The sequence below is a fragment of the Ictalurus furcatus genome, chromosome 7 (genome assembly GCF_023375685.1).
Source record: "Ictalurus furcatus strain D&B chromosome 7, Billie_1.0, whole genome shotgun sequence".
Taxonomy (NCBI): Eukaryota; Metazoa; Chordata; class Actinopteri; order Siluriformes; family Ictaluridae; genus Ictalurus; species Ictalurus furcatus.
Genome location: NC_071261.1, coordinates 3,755,451 through 3,772,126, shown reverse-complemented (window position 1 = coordinate 3,772,126; position 16,676 = coordinate 3,755,451). Strand labels below are relative to the sequence as shown.

At 38.5% G+C, this 16,676-nt stretch overlaps 1 protein-coding gene across 1 annotated transcript in view; it reads right to left on the bottom strand.

Moving 5' to 3' along the window:
• Positions 1-3,157: 3,157 nt before the first annotated feature.
• LOC128610639 (carcinoembryonic antigen-related cell adhesion molecule 5-like) overlaps positions 3,158-16,676 on the bottom strand; it is a 112,574-nt gene continuing 99,055 nt past the window's right edge. The window contains exons 10-13 of the mRNA XM_053630060.1: positions 6,746-7,074; positions 4,503-4,647; positions 3,588-3,785; positions 3,158-3,192 (exon numbers count right to left, since the gene is read on the bottom strand). Coding sequence (XP_053486035.1) covers positions 3,158-3,192; positions 3,588-3,785; positions 4,503-4,647; positions 6,746-7,074 — 707 coding nt within the window. The remainder of the gene's footprint in view (positions 3,193-3,587; positions 3,786-4,502; positions 4,648-6,745; positions 7,075-16,676) is intronic.

Here is a 16,676-nt window from a genome sequence, read left to right as displayed (position 1 = left end):
TTGCCTCTGTGTGTGCTAAACACTGCATTTGTTAACTCTGATAACATCAGAGTTTTGATTTTGTATTTCAGTATGCCCTGTATGTGACCCTTGCAAAGCCCTTTTTTCAGCTGTGAGTTTTTATCAATTTATGGTTATTTTTTTCAGCAAAAAGGACCGTAAACACAACTAAAATTTTATGATTAAGATTTTCAGTTGTCATCGTTTATCAGTCTGACATGCCTGTAATCAGGAGGTGGTGGTGCCATCAGTCACTACAGGCATTTCCTCTGGCAAGGTATGATACTCATAACTATAGTTTGGATGAAGATGTCCATTATGTGCATTCCCAGTATGCAGGTCATTTGTAATAAATAAAAAATAATGCACACTGGAAATTTTTTTTTCTGTTTTGTCACTTTTTCTTCAAAGTCAAGTCCAACAGTCAGTCACCAAACAAACAATCTTACTGGAGCTAAACATCATGGAGGTCACCCCATCTGTGTCAGACCTCATGGAGGTCACCTCATCTGTGCCAGACCTTATGGAGGTCACCCCATCTGTGCCAGATGTCATGGAGATCACCCCATCTGTGCCAGACCTCATGGAGGTCACCCCAACACAGAGAATCCATGTATATACAGGGAATGTTTATGTATTGTTTGACTATTGTTTGTTTATGTAATTACCTTTCTTGTTTCATAAAAGTGTTTGTGCAGCACTTGACTAATTACATGTTTATTGAAATGTCTTATCTTTTTGTACAAAGGACTCGGCGGTGATGAAACAGACTCTGCTTGCCTGTGAGTGGGTGGAGGAGAACAGACCCCACTTTGCTGGGAAAGTTCACTTACCACGGACCATGATGATGAACGAGGATGATGCCTTGTTGGCCATCACAATGCAGGACCTGTTTATCAACACTATTTTTTATGAAAGTGAAATGGACGAAGAGAAAATCCGGGCTCCCTTCCTTTTCACCTTCGAGAGATTGGAGGATATGGAGTTTTTCATGCAGGAAATATGCGATAAAAGATAAAAGTGTCTTGCCTGCACAACCCTCACCGCTAACAAGCTAATTAGTGGGGTAGATCTGTGAAAATATTGTTTTTACGTGTAGTTTTAGGTTTTGTAAAATGTTGTTGTTTTTTTTTTAACCCATTAAAGTTTTGTGGGAAAACAAAATGTGTTCTTGAAACCTAATATACTAAAATTTTATTTTGTATCTTTTATCTTATATTTTTTTTTCCTAGAGTGAAGACTGATTTTTATGTTAGATGTACATTTTGTTAATGAAGGTGAATAGAAATAAAATAAATTCAGCAACACTTGAGGGCAGTGGAGTATGTGACTAATAAATTGTAAATTAAGTAACACTCCCAGTCTACTACCAAATGTTCATGGAGTTGGTTGCCTTGCTACCAGTCTCAGACCACACGTGTCCTCTTGTTTTGTTCTTTAGTGTGACACGTGGCTGGGTTCAGACTACAAGACAAGTTGCTTATTACCATTTGATGAAGACAATCACATGTGGACTGAGTCCATCCAAAATTATATTCACATATTTCCATCTAAATTATATTCACAATGATACTCTCTTTGTACATGCATTCATTTTTCTTTCATGAGGTGGAGACCCTAAGTGTACATTTAAAAGCAACAAAAGAGATAAGACAAGCAGATAGGTGATCATTTTATTTATTTATTTATTTATTTATTTATTTTTTATCACACCTGCAAGGGTAACTCAGTTCCCATGTTTAAAAGCAAAGAGCAATTAGGAGCACACTTTATTACATTAATGAATCACATATGACTGAGAAAATTTACAAATAGCTTACATAGCCTTAATACAGTGGGGGAAAAAGAAGGTAGTCTAGTCATGCAGTTTGTCACAGAAACAGTGCAGAAAAATCATGAAATCATGAAAAATGTTAAAGAAAGATAAGGCAATATTAGCTATGCCAGCATCTCCAGTTCCATGCAAGTCTCATGGTTACTTTGACCTAACCTTGGTGCATTAACAATCAACATGTTTTCCCCTTTAGGTAAGTTTGATCTAAAGAAGGGCTTGCATTGACATTAACAGCCAGTAGGTGGCGAAATGAGCCATAGAGGTGGAACTAGACTACATCCATAGAGGTGAAACTAGACTAGATCCATAGTTTACTAGACTAGATCAAGAGAGGTGGAGCTAGACATCCAGCTCCATCTATTTGGCTCTGCAGTGAGCAGTAGTGATGGGAAGTTCGGACCATTTTACTGACTCGGATCTTTGAATCTCGTTCAGTAAAATGAACAAATCTTTTTTCAAGTCATTTCTTTCATTTCAGCAGAATATAATTAAAATGTTACATGTTAAATTCACTAACACATCTAGTACTTACGCAAACGTTGATCACATTTGGAATAAAAGATCAAATATAGGCTATTGCAGCCAAGGCCAAATTATGAGAAACAGAAATGATTAATTAATAGCTTAGCATTAGGTCTTCAGGCTATACAGTCTGTTAGTTCACCTCACCTCCCGGTCCGAGTCGTTCTTTCTTTGGTCACGTCGCATTTCTCACGTCTGTTCCCCGGAAACAGAAATGATTATTTCAGTTCTCGAGTCTTCGGGTCAGAGTCGTTCGTTCATCACGTTACAGCTCCATGGGCTAAATGCAACGTACTCTGTTGCACGGGGAGCTGCTGTTATATAAAAGCTAGATGATAAAAAATAATGTAAACACCTGAGACTCAGACAGACGCTTCAGCTTCTATCACTCTGTACGGTCTGTTGTCCTCATCAGGGTCAGCTGTAAAATACACACTCATGAACACTTCAAATTAGCCTCTTATTAAATGTCAGGGTTTAATTTTATGGCTAATGAAGAACACTGAGGTCTTACTTCGAGCTCTGTAACATTTCACTGCCAGAATGATGGTCACCAGCACATACGGAGAGGCCGCTACTGCACTGCTGAGGAGCTTCAGTACCGACAGTGGAGCTTTTACATCTGATAGAACAGGAGGGGAAAATACCATGGATAATAAAATAATTATAATCATACTACTAATTACAATAAATTATAATTAATCATATATAAAGCATGAATGAACAGGCCATAGATCTAATATATACAAGTTTCATGAGTATTCAAATTTCAAGATATGAGTCTGAAAAGGTATCTGAAACTTAATATGTTTCTTTAGCCATATACAAGCGTTTCTCTGGAACATTTAATTGAACATTAGGACAGTTATATTTGTGCTTTACTACTGATAATGTAGAAGACATAAAAATAAACATCTAAATAAAGACAAAATAAAAATCAGACCGACTTTTGGACAGTGCTGTATTGTTTAGCATGAACTGATAAGCTAGTTGATAACATTATTAACACTGCAAATACAAATATACTTCAATAATGTAGAGTTCTATAATACTATAACTACTATATATTTAAGTAATTAGTGATGATGCAGTGTAGACGTATGTAATAATATATAAAATCTGTTAAGAAGTGCCAACCTTTTTCACCCACCAGTAACATTTACCCAGAGTGCATCACTGTAGTGTGTGTAGTAGACTGGGTTTCCTCTTCCAGCTCTGCACCTGTACTGACCTCCATCAGAGACTCTAACGGAGCTGATGTTGTAGTAGTCTGTTTCAGTCTCAGTCTCAGTCTCAGTGCTCTGTGTGGGTTTGATCCAGTAAAACTTCCATCCAGCAGACTGCAGCTTCAGTGTACAGGACAGAGTCACGGAGTTTCCTTTCAGTACAGCTCCTTCACGACTTGGTGTGAGTTCAGGTTTAGGTTTTTCTGCAGTTGGAGATGAAACACACAGTTCAGGGAGTTAACTGTTCATGTTCTGTCTCAGACTGTTTAACACACTAATCACTACTACAGACAAACACACTATTACTGATACACTGTAAAGACTCCTGTCATAGAGAAATTATTCATGAATATCTATCAAAATATTTTGTGGTATTTATGAAAGTAATTTAGTTTTTGTGAGAGTAGATTTAATGTGAAGTACATTGTTCTCTTATTCAAGAAAAAGTGTAAAGACAAAATGTACTGCATTATGTTTGACTGTTATTTAAAACATCCTTCAATATAAAATGTTTGAACAGCAGAATGCATTTTATTATTTCATTTTACACTTAATGCAGTAATAATAAAAGAAGAGATATTTTGCCATTAATATAATTTATTATTGGATAAACCTGGGACATTTTCATGTTCAGCATTTTGCAGCACATTGAGTCAGCAAATAAATAAAAATCACATCTTTAGCCTTCATCGACTGCATTTCACATCATCATCTCAAAGTCCAACATCTTTACTGCATATCACACTTTGTATGCATATTGTGCAGCTCTAATCTACACCAGTACTGAGTGCTGAGGTGAACCTGAGGTTAATGAGTACTGAAGAGATGATCACACTCACCTGATACAGTCAGTGTAACAGCATCACTGGTGTGTGAGGAGTGTGAGCCTCCTCTCTCTCTTCCTCTACAGGTGTATTTACCTGCATGAGATGTTTCAGCACTACTGATTCTGTACTCCTGTTCACTACTGACACCAGAACCATCTTTATTCCAGCTGTAGATCCAGTCAGAGTCCTCTTCATCCTGTAGGTCACATCTGAGAGTGACAGTCTCTCCTCTGTACACCTGTTCATCAGGATTTATGGACACCACAGGTTTTGGGAGCGCTGTACAAAGATAGTAAGATATTTCCTGAAATAATTAGTATGCTTTTGATTGATTGGTTTTCATGAGTGTAGAGAGTTTAGAAGATTTTGGAAAAGAATGTAACATTACACATGTAAATGTTTTGGACAAGTTATAACCACTTGCACCAAAAAGTCCAGCATCTTCAACAGATCCTGATTCTAATCATTTGGTATCGTGTTAGATGTATTTATAGTAAAGTATTATTCAGATTTGTTTAATAAAATGAAAGGTGATTCATGACATCACATTTTATTCTGTATAATTCCATGTTTTGGTCATTGGTAAGGAAGCAGAGTGGAGCAAAAGAAAAAAAAATCCTACAATTACTCGAGATCCTGATGTGATCTGGCTCCAGGTCGCTTATGTATGATTTCCAAAGTGATTAGTCAGCACTTATAGAGACGAAGCAGGTGATTTATTTACAGTGTAGCTTTAAGGCCTCTGGTATCAGACACACACTGTACATTCTTTCTATATTGATCATAATTTAATATTCTGTAGTGTGTGTTTCAGCACTAATGTCTGTGTTTCAGTTACAGTTATAAACACCATCATGAGTCTGATTAACATGAGTGCTGTGTAATTATGATTTCCATCTTTCTACTACCATAAGATTTATTATCCCTACATAACACTGATATCTGATAGTCTGGATCTCTTATAACGGAGATTCTCTTCCTGATGAACACACACTCAGCGGTACTTTAACTTTTATTCTACTGTTCATGAATGACAGGCTTTATAAATATCTAAAATATAATAAGAAATAACTTAAATCATGCAGTGAGAGAGCAGAAATCATGACGTACCTCTAACTGTAACTGTAACTGGATCACTGAGCTCTGAGTCGTAGTTTCCTCTGCGTGCTTTACACTGATACACTGTTTCTCCTGCATTAGAGACTGTATCATGGAGTGTGTTGGTGTCTTCAGCTACTTGGACTCCATCTTTGTACCAGAGAAAAGTCCATCCATTAGACAGCAGATTACAGTTCAGAGTAACTCTGTCTCCAGTGTAGACGGAGCTCTGAGGATTCACTCTCACAGTCGGTTTGGGTTTTTCTGTTGATATGAAATGATGATGATGATGATATTAAAGTTTTCCTCTTTACAACATAAACAATAGTTTTATCATCTTAATCAGATGATTTGTGTCTAATAATGCATTTATATTCAGCATTTGTTAAACGGTTACAGTTGTGTGACTTTATTACATGGACAACATGGTCTTATAATATCTGTCAGGAACCTCGAGTCGGCACGGAAGCAGGAGCGGGCGGCAGGTGTAGAGCGTGGGATCGGGAAGTTCAAGAAACGTAGTCGTAAGACAGGCAAAGGTCAAGCGATCGGACGAACAACACAAACGGGGTCAGGCAGAGAGCGTAGTCGAAACCGGAAACAGGGGTCGAGGATAACGAGAAGACTAACTAACTAGATCGGCTTGGTAACGCAGAGAAACGAGTTGACTGAACGTATACTTCACATTGACTCTAGGTGAATGACATCCCTAAGTACTAGCGGTGAGAGTGTGTGTGTGTGTGTGTGTGTGATTGGTGCCAGGTGTGTCTGATCAGAACTCCGGGGATGGTGAGCGCATGCGTGCATGAGAAGTGAGTGTTGCATCTTGGGAAATTAAGTTCTGATCTGACTGAGCTGTGACAATATCATTATACTTTATATATACTGTACATGGAATTAATTGAATACATTTTTTCATAATCGAACAAACACACTGGAGTTTAAAAGGTTTTTCTTTTTTTATTTCAAAATGCACTTTATGAGTGGTGCATAAATACACACTCTTAATGAATTCATCTTCATCAGTGTGTTCACTATTATGAATGTTGAACACAGTGAATGTACAACTACACCATTCATCATTACTAGACACAGGATAAGTAACTAAACGTTGTTTTTTTTTTCGGATCTGTGACATTTTAAATAAATCTTGTGAATTTAATCCACACTGCATGTAGTGATGTGATGCTGAAGTTATTAAATATTGGTGTGAGGAAGAGATTAACACACACACACACACACACACACACACACACACATGCGCGCGCACGCACGCACGCACACACACACACACCTGACACAGTGAGTGTAACAGTGTTGCTGGTCTCTGAGGTCTGAGAGTCGCTTCTTCTCCGTCCGCTGCAGGTGTATTTAGTGCTGAGAGACTCTACAGGAGTGAATGAATATTTCCTGTTCTCAGTGTAGGAGGATATTTGGACACCATCTTTATACCAGTTGTACATCCACTCAGTGTCTGCATGTCCTCGTATTTCACATGTGAAAGTGACTTCCTGTCCACTGAATATCTGTCCATCAGCCTGCAGAGTCAGAACGGCTTTTGGTCTCTCTGTACAGTTACAACAAATACATCAAATCAGTCAAACACACCCTTCCCTGACCATCTGATATTTAATCAGTGTGTTTTGTAATGATTATGTGTATCAGTGCATGTTACAGGAGTGTAAGATCAGACATGTACCGATCACTGAGAGAGACACTTCATTACTCCATGCCGCTGACCATCCATCAATAGACACGAAACATCTGTATTTGTGACTCTGATCTACATTTATAGTGTAGTAATTTTCAGCAGAACTGTGACTATAAACACGATCTTTGTACCAGTGGTACGGTCCATTTCCTCCTGAAATCCTACATGTGAGTGTAACCGTCTCTCCTCTGAATATTTGAGGTGAATTCGGCTCCACAGACAGATCTGGTGAAAAAGTCAAAAAGCAAACACACACTGTCAATGTAAACAACTTAAATTCTGCATAACGTACAAACAATATTCTCCACCTTAATACAAATCCAACATGTACACAACATGGGCAATAAAATATGTATAAATCACCTTGAGCTTGTCCGACTCGGTTAAGTGAAATAAGCACTAAAAATGGAAGAGGAACAGAGAATATGATGTAACGCTGACTTGTTTCTTTTCTTTAAGAAGACAAATGAGAACAATGTCATATACTGCAACAAATCTATATTTAGTTTCACTTCAGCTATAAGAAATGCAATATATCGACCTGTTTCAATAATGAATGGTGTTTAGATTATGCTTTTTAACCCATACTAATTATTCGATTATGCTTTAAGTAGTACTTTTAAATGTAGGTTACATATTGAATACACTTCATTAACATATCCAGAAGTGAGTTATACATATTGATTACACGTCATAGATATTTTCTATATATATTTTCTATATATTTTCCTTAGAAGCTCTTATGACCAATCACATTTTACAGCTGAGATCAAAACCACTTCTTCCAGCATGACTTTTTAAAGACAGTGATCTGTACATCAGACATAAATGGAGACAAGTCCAATACTTGTCTGATCTTTTTGGAAAAGGTGGATCAGAGAATACCTTCCACTGCTCCAGGAATATCAGAAGTGGACGAAACCACACAGAAGCTTTGCTGTTGGTGATATTGTGATCATCATGGATCCACTAGCTCCACAAAGTTCTTGACTACTTGACAAAATATCTCAAACATATCCTGACAAAAGAGGACTAATACGAACTGCACAACTCAAAACTAAAACAGGATTACTGGACAGACCCGTGATTAAAATCTGCCTGTTTTTAGAAGACACTGAGGACTGATCTCTAAAGTAGATATACACACATACATATTCCAGCTCCTTTGGTAATTTAAAGGATCGTAGTTGCACACCAACAATTATGGGGTCGGTGTGTAGGGGCCATTGTCGATACAGGTGTATCTAAAAAATTTGAATATTGTGGAAAAGTTCTTTTTTTCATTAATTTAATTCAAAAAGTGATGCTTTCATATTTTCTAGATTCATTACACATAAAGTGAAATATTTCAAGCCTTTTTTCTTTTAATCTCAATGATTATGGCTTACACCTCATGGAAATCAAAAATCCAATATCTCAGAATATTAGAATAAAGAATTTATAATACAGAAACTCGACCGTCTGAAAAGTATGTTAATTTATGCACTCAATACTCGGTCAAGGCTTTAATCGTTTTGCACAAATTACTGCATCAATGCGCCGTGGCATGGAGGCAATCAGCCTGTGGCACTGCTGAGGTGTTCTGGAAGCCCAGGTTGCTTTGATAGTGGCCTATAGCTCGTCTGTATTGTTGGGTCTGGTGTCTCTCATAGATTGTCTATGGGGTTCAGGTCAGGCGAGTTGGCTGTCCAATCAAGCACAGTAACACCACGGTCAGTAAACCAGTTACTAGTAGTTTTGGCACTCTGGGCAGGTGCCAAGTCCTTCTGGAAGAGGAAATCAGCATCTCCATAAAGCTTGTCAGCAAATGGAAGCATGAAGTGCTCTAAAATCTCCTGGTAGGCATCGTATTGACTCTCGACTTGAGAAAACACAGTGGACCAACACCAGCAGATGACATGGCACCCCAAATCATCACTGACTGTGGAAACTTCACACTGGACTTTACACTGGACACAGTGGCCTCTCCACTCTTCCTCCAGACTCTGGGACCTTGATTTCCAAATGAAATATACAATTTACTGTCATCTTCCCATGATTGTGGATGTGTGTACTGAACCAGACTGAGAGATTAAAGGCTCAGGAAACTTTTGCAGGTGTTTTGAGTTAATTATCTGATTATAGCTATTCTCAGGTCTCATTTCTGCATTTTAAATTCTTTATTCTAATATTTTGTGATTTTTGATTTCCATGAGCTGTAAACCAAAATCATTGAGATTAAAACAACAAAAAAATATTGAAATATGTCACTTCATGTGTAATGAATCTAGAATATACATATTAAATTATGGCAAAAATGGATTTTTCCACAGTATTACATTTTTTTTTTTAGAAGCACTTGTAAAGGTATATGTAATACATGTATTTGGAGGCTGACACCACTGGGGGGCAGTATATGCATGGAAAGGGGTATAATCAGGTGATTATATTATATCAGGTATATCCAGCTAACAATTTTTGGTTCCCAGAACATACATTTTTAAGGTTTGTTTTTTGTTAGCCATTAAAGTTTTCTTTATGGAAACAGAAAGATGTTTATAGGTTTGCAGAACGTTCCACTAATGTTCTCTTAATGCTCCCATGATGTTTTCTTTATGTCCTCATAATTTCATGAATGAGAATTGAAAACTACTCAAAGTGACTGAGTAATCTGAGTAAACTTTCATAATCTGTTTGTAAAAACCTTGCTGATGGACCTACTTGATATGAATCACAATTCCCAACTCAGTGGTACAGGTAGTAAAACTTGAGATAAAGTTCTCCAGATCTCCAGCTCAACGTTCTCAACTCAGCTAGTAGCCTATTTTTTATCGGAGGCTGTGGTAATTTACCTGTCAATGTAGGACTTGATCAGATAAAAAGTTGGATTTATCATAAAACTTGCCTCAGGTGTTTTCATTGTTTGCAGGACTACCAGACCATAAAATATAAAACCATTTGGCTCTCTAACATGATACTAGGCTAGTTTGGTGTCAAGCTAAGCTAACTAAGCTATCATCGTATGGGTTTAGCTGCTACAGAGCCATGCAGAGTACATTATCTGTCCTTGTGTTCTGCTCATATCATGTTCACGTAAACTGTAACTCATACAGACATTTACACATCAGAGGATGTTAGTGATTCAGTTTCAGCGACTATACTGGTTAAAAATGAATAAAAATCAGTGTATATCCATTTTTCCCCTCACACTGACTGTGTGAGATGGCTTTGGGCAGAATTCAGAGCTGTCAGCAAATAAGACACAAGTATTTCCACGTATTTTACTGTAAACCTTGTCTGATTGGTCTCACCTCCATTTACTGAAGATAAAATTACAACACTTCAGTATTTTACTGATGTTCAGTTACATATTGACAAACTGCTCACTACGTGAATTATTCACTACTGAGTGATTTGGGGCTAAATAAAAAATCTTTGGGACTATAGCCCTGAATGCCCAGGCCAGGTACTCTCTTTCTTGTGGGTGGGTCAGTGGGGTGGTGGCGAGGGCGTTGGGGCGCTCATCGGTGCCTCCAAGCTGGTGTCGCCCTAAGGACTGCCTGGTTTACCTATGTCTAGAACCGGCCCTGTCGCATACCATGACAGTACGTACTGCATTAGATTCAGTACCTACAGCTTGTTGATACAGTACGTAGCCAATTCCATTACATTATGGGATAGTGCAGTATCCACAGTGTCCACTGGATCCATACTGCAGAATCAGAAGGTCATCCGGGTATTTCTCACCTACTGTTTGATGAATACTGAGAATTCTGACATGCTACTACTTTGGTGTACTGCTTTTCACCTACTGTGTAGTAGGGTAGTAGGGATATTCAGCCTATGGTAGTACACCAAAAATAATAGCACTGGACACTGTGCTATCCCATAATGCAGTGGTTCTCAACCAGGGGCCCCATTGGGGAGGTGGGAAGAGATCGGAAGGGAGGTGCAAAAAAAACACAGACAGGGCATCTGTTGTGTACTCTGTGTATTGTATTGCTTTTCAAATAAAATGAGTATAAATGAAAAACTCAGTCTTTTCTCTCCCTCTGTATTTTCTCTTTTCTGGGTACAGGTGGAGTTTAGCTGCCTTTTATCTAGCTGTCACTGCAGACCAGTGTTGCCAACTTAGCGACTTTTCAGACCCCTTTAGCGACATTCTTTTTGCAAGAAAAGCACCTAGTGACAAATTTAGCAACTTTTTGGACAAACCTTAGCAACTTTCCAAATGTGTCCAGTACTGTCCTGCAAGCGTGAGGTCTTGCTTTCATGCTGCACTCACACCTCCCTCTGAGTCTGCTCTGTTCAGTGAGGGGCTGAGAGCCGGAGATTTAACAATGTCATGGATAATGAGACACGCCCTTCTTCCCAATGTGAATGTTTTTAGAATGCGAGACGACTGGAATGCAACATGTTTTACATAGTTCTCTTGTTCAAAGTATTTATAGTGTTCAGGAAAACTTTATATCATTCATGTTCAATACCTGTCCATTATATAGCTTTATAAATGTCATAAAAGTTATGAAAAGTAATAAAAAAGTACAAAAACACGAAAGCAAAAATAAAATAATCTATCTATCTATCTATCTAAAACATATATATATATATATATATATATATATATATATATATATATATATATATATATCTCACAAAAGTGAGTACACCCCTCACATTTTTGTAAATATTTGATTATATCTTTTCATGTGACAACACTGAAGAAATGACACTTTGCTACAATGTAAAGTAGTGAGTGTACAGCTTGTGTAACAGTGTAAATTTGCTGTCCCCTCAAAATAACTCATCACACAGCCATTAATGTCTAAACCGCTGGCAACAAAAGTGAGTACAGCCCTAAGTGAAAATGTCCAAAATGTTCCCAATCAGCCATTTTCCCTCCCCGGTGTCATGTGACTTGTTAGTGTTACAAGGTCTCAGGTGTGAATGGGGAGCAGGTGTGTTAAATTTGGTGTCATCGCTCTCACACTCCCTCAAACTGGTCACTGGAAGTTCAACATGGCACCTCATGGCAAAGAACTCTCTGAGGATCTGAAAAAAAGAATTGTTGCGGTACATAAAGATGGCCTAGGCTATAAGAAGATTGCCAAGACCCTGACACTGAGCTGCAGCACGGTGGCCAAGACCATACAGCGGTTTAACAGGACAGGTTCCACTCAGACCTCGCCATGGTCGACCAAAGAAGTTGAGTGCACGTGCTCAGCGTCATATCCAGAGGTTGTTTTTGGGAAATAGACGTATGAGTGCTGCCAGCATTGCTGCAGAGGTTGAAGGGGTGGGGGGTCAGCCTGTCAGTGCTCAGACCATACGCCACACACTGCATCAAATTGGTCTGCATGGCTGTCGTCCCAGAAGGAAGCCTCTTCTAAAGATGATGCACAAGAAAGCCCACAAACAGTTTGCTGAAGACAAGCAGACTAAGGACATGGATTACTGGAACCATGTCCTGTGGTCTGATGAGACCAAGATAAACTTATTTAGTTAAGATGGTGTCAAGCGTGTGTAGCAGCAACCAGGTGAGGAGTACAAAGACAAGTGTGTCTTGCCTACAGTCAAGCATGGTGGTGGGAGTGTCATGGTCTGGGGCTGCATGAGTGCTGCCGGCACTGGGGAGCTACAGTTCATTGAGGGAACCATGAATGCCAACATGTACTGTGACATACTGAAGCAGAGCATGACCAGTATGCAGTATTCCAGCATGATAACGACCGCAAACACACCTCCAAGACGACCACTGCCTTGCTAAACAAGTTGAGGGTGAAGGTGATGAACTGGTCAAGCATGTCTCCAGACCTAAACCCTATTGAGCATCTGTGGGGCATCCTCAAACGGAAGGTGGAGGAGCACAAGGTCTCTAACATCCACCAACTACGTGATGTCGTCATGGAGGAGTTGAAGAGGACTCCAGTGTCAACCTGTGAAGCTCTGGTGAACTCCATGCCCAAGAGGGTTAAGACAGTGCTGGAAAATAATGGTGGCCACAAAAAATATTGACACTTTTGGTCCAATTTGACATTTTCACTTAGGGGTGTAGTCACTTTTGTTGCCAGCGGTTTAGACATTAATGGCTGTGTGTTGAGTTATTTTGAGGGGACAGAAAATTTACACTGTTACACAAGCTGTACACTCAATGCTTTACATTGTAGCAAAGTGTCATTTCTTCAGTGTTGTCACATGAAAAGATACAATCAAATATTTACAAAAACGTGAGGGGTGCACTCACTTTTGTGAGATACTGTACATAAATATATATATATATATATATATATATATATATATATATATATATATATATATATATATATAGTGTAGAATAGATCATAATTATACCTGGTCTCCTCTAATATGGGGGGGCTTGAGAGATTGAGAACCTCTGCCATAATGCAACAAGACTGGCACGGACGAGCTGTCAGAATCGGCACCAAGTAGTATGTCCCATTTGTATTCATGCTTACCACTTACTACTGATCAGTACTGTAGTGTATTAACGCCCGAGCAGTAGGTACTGAATCGAATACAGAAGGTACTGAATCTAATGTAGCAAGTACTGAATCTAATGCAGCAGGTACTGAATCTAATGCAGTAGGTACTGAATCTAATGTAGCAGGTACTGAAGCTAATGCAGCAGGTACTGAATCTAATGGAGCAGGTAGGCTACTGAATCTAATGCAGTAGACCTGTCACAGTATGCCATTTCGGATGCAGCCGCAGTTCTTACCACACAAACACGCTCACACACAACTTATCAACACTATCTTTTATTTATTTATTTATTTATTTAAAACTAACCACATAACTGATCATGTACTCTTCCTTTCATACCTTCTAAGAAACAGAAAATGTTCATCCATGATAAAAGCCCCCAAAAATATCATGAACCAAAATCTGATTCATGCTCAGAAAAAAAACTCTATGCCACCTCAGACACTCTACAACCCAAAATAACACACAAATCCTGAAGATTTTAGGTTCTACACATATGCACTAAAATGAACCAAAGGACACTGCAGTCTGTAGTGTGATTAGATTAGATTAGATTGCATTGGAATAGATCCACTACGTAATGTATGTTGTAACACGTATGCGCCAATGGCAGACACAGTACATCACTGTTATCCATCTATGGTTAGGGTTGGGGTTAGTGTTAAGGTTAGAACATCCAGTACGTAGTATATCTAATCTAATGTCATTATACTACAGGATGCAGTGAGGACACACCCAATAAACAGCAATCCACATAAACTATGCTGAAAATAAAAAATATTTAGGCCCCTCTGACACCATTGGAACAGCAGGCCAAGTTATTGTTATTGCTGTAGACTGAAGACATTTGGGTTTGAGATCAAAAGATGAAAAGGAGAAGAGAGGTTAGAATTTCAGCTTCTGTTTCCTGGTATTTATATGTAGATGTGTTAAACGACGTAGAACATAGCACATTTCTTTCAGACCACCCAATTGGTAGATACTAGGAAATAAAAGCTGAAATCCTAAACTCTTGTCTCATATCCATCTTTTGATCACAAACCCAAATGTCTTTGGTGTACAGCAGAAACAAATGAATAGGCCTTGCCGTTCCAATAGTTTCAGAGGGGACTGTACTGTACGCTCCCACTGATATCATTATTAATGTAACTAATTAATACTATTCTATATATGAATGTAACCCTTACCTTAACCTCAGTAACCAAATAATAAAAAAAGTTCTCACAAGGGCTCAACTCAAATGAACTAACTCACACAACTGATATGGATGTACACTGATCCAACAATCATATCAGAGACTCTTACGAAAATGTTCTAATCACATATTAACCTCATCACACAGGACATTAGACTTCATCTGAACATATTGTTTTAAGCCGCCACTCACTCTAATGAAGACACAAAGAAAACATTTACTCACAGATCATCACACGGAGTGGACGGAGCTCCATCCTGTCACTCTGATGAAGGACTGACTGATCAGTGGTCTGTGTTAAAGCCACTACACTTCCTGTGTTCTTACACACAGAGAGAAAGACAGAAAGACTTCCATTCTGGTCAAAGTTGATGTGCTCTTTTCATGTGAACCCAGAAATTATAACAACAATTTGCAGAACATAACTTTATTCAACTCCTGAACTTATACAGTTCCTCTGCTACTTCACTCAGGTTCATGATTGATCTCAACAAGACATCCAGTGGACCTTTCTGTAAAGCTTTTTATCTCGTTTAATTGAGTAAGCAAGCTAACTCTTTTAAAAGAACGAGGTCTTTCCTAAATCAAAAAACTTTTCTATTCTGTCAGATTTACTTCAGGTTTTAGGTTTGATGCAGTCCATAAAGATCAGAAAAGTTCACTGGACATGATGTCAGAACCTCCTATGAAGCTGGGAGGCAGGGCTTCTGCTAGTCACAAAATGGGGTTCTTAAATCTACAACCTAGATGTGATCAGTGAAAGGGATTCTAAAATTTAGATTTTTCCAATAAATCTGTGTGTATTTTCATCCATTATATTTGGATAATAATAATAATAATAATAATAATAATAATAATAATAATAATAATAATAATAATAATAACAATTCCTTAGATCAATGTAAGTCTTTTCTAGGCACTCAAAGTGGGGGGGGGGGGGGGGGGGGGTAGCATCCACCTGGATATGCCAGAACACCCAGTAAACCCAGAACACCCAGAACAGCCAGATATCGGTGGAGAGGAGAGTGATGTAGCCAATTCAGGGATGGAGATTATTAGGGGGCCATGATGGGGGCCAATGGGGGAATTTCACCAGGACACCAGGGTTATACAGAAAAATAAGTGTTCTGGGATTTTTAATGACCATAGGACCTTGGTTTAATGTCTTATCCCAAAGACTGTGCATTAGGACCCACACTGAGCACCCCACAGAGTGAGCACCCCATGCTCTCTTTGCTGCTTCCAGCAGCAAGCTTAGTTTTCCCCAGAGAGTCTTCCATGAAGGTAATGGCCAAACTCACCCCTGCTTAGCTGCAGTGGGAAACCAGACGAGATCTACAGGGGGATATGGCTCGAGCAAATGATAAGATAGCAATCTATAAAGCTTCATGTGAAAGTAGGAGGTGTTTTTCTGGAGATGAACAAGTACTGAGTAATGCTGATGACAGGTACTGAATAAATAGGCTTGAGAAATAAAATGCTATTGAAATCTAAAAAAGTTTTAAATGAAAACAAATTAAATGGAAAAAGTGAAAAGAGTCTGATATGTACTCTGGTAAAAGTCTGGAAAAGCATCACAAAAGAAGGAATTAATAATTTGGTGATGTCAGTGAGCTGCAGGCTTGATGAAGTTATTGCAAGCAAGAGATATGCAACCAAATATTAAGTGTTATTTACTTCAGTTTACTTCAACTTATCTGTTCCTACACTTTTGCTCACCTAAAAATTGTTTGGTCTGATACAAAAGGTTCTATGCTTTATGATGTTTAACACCAAGATG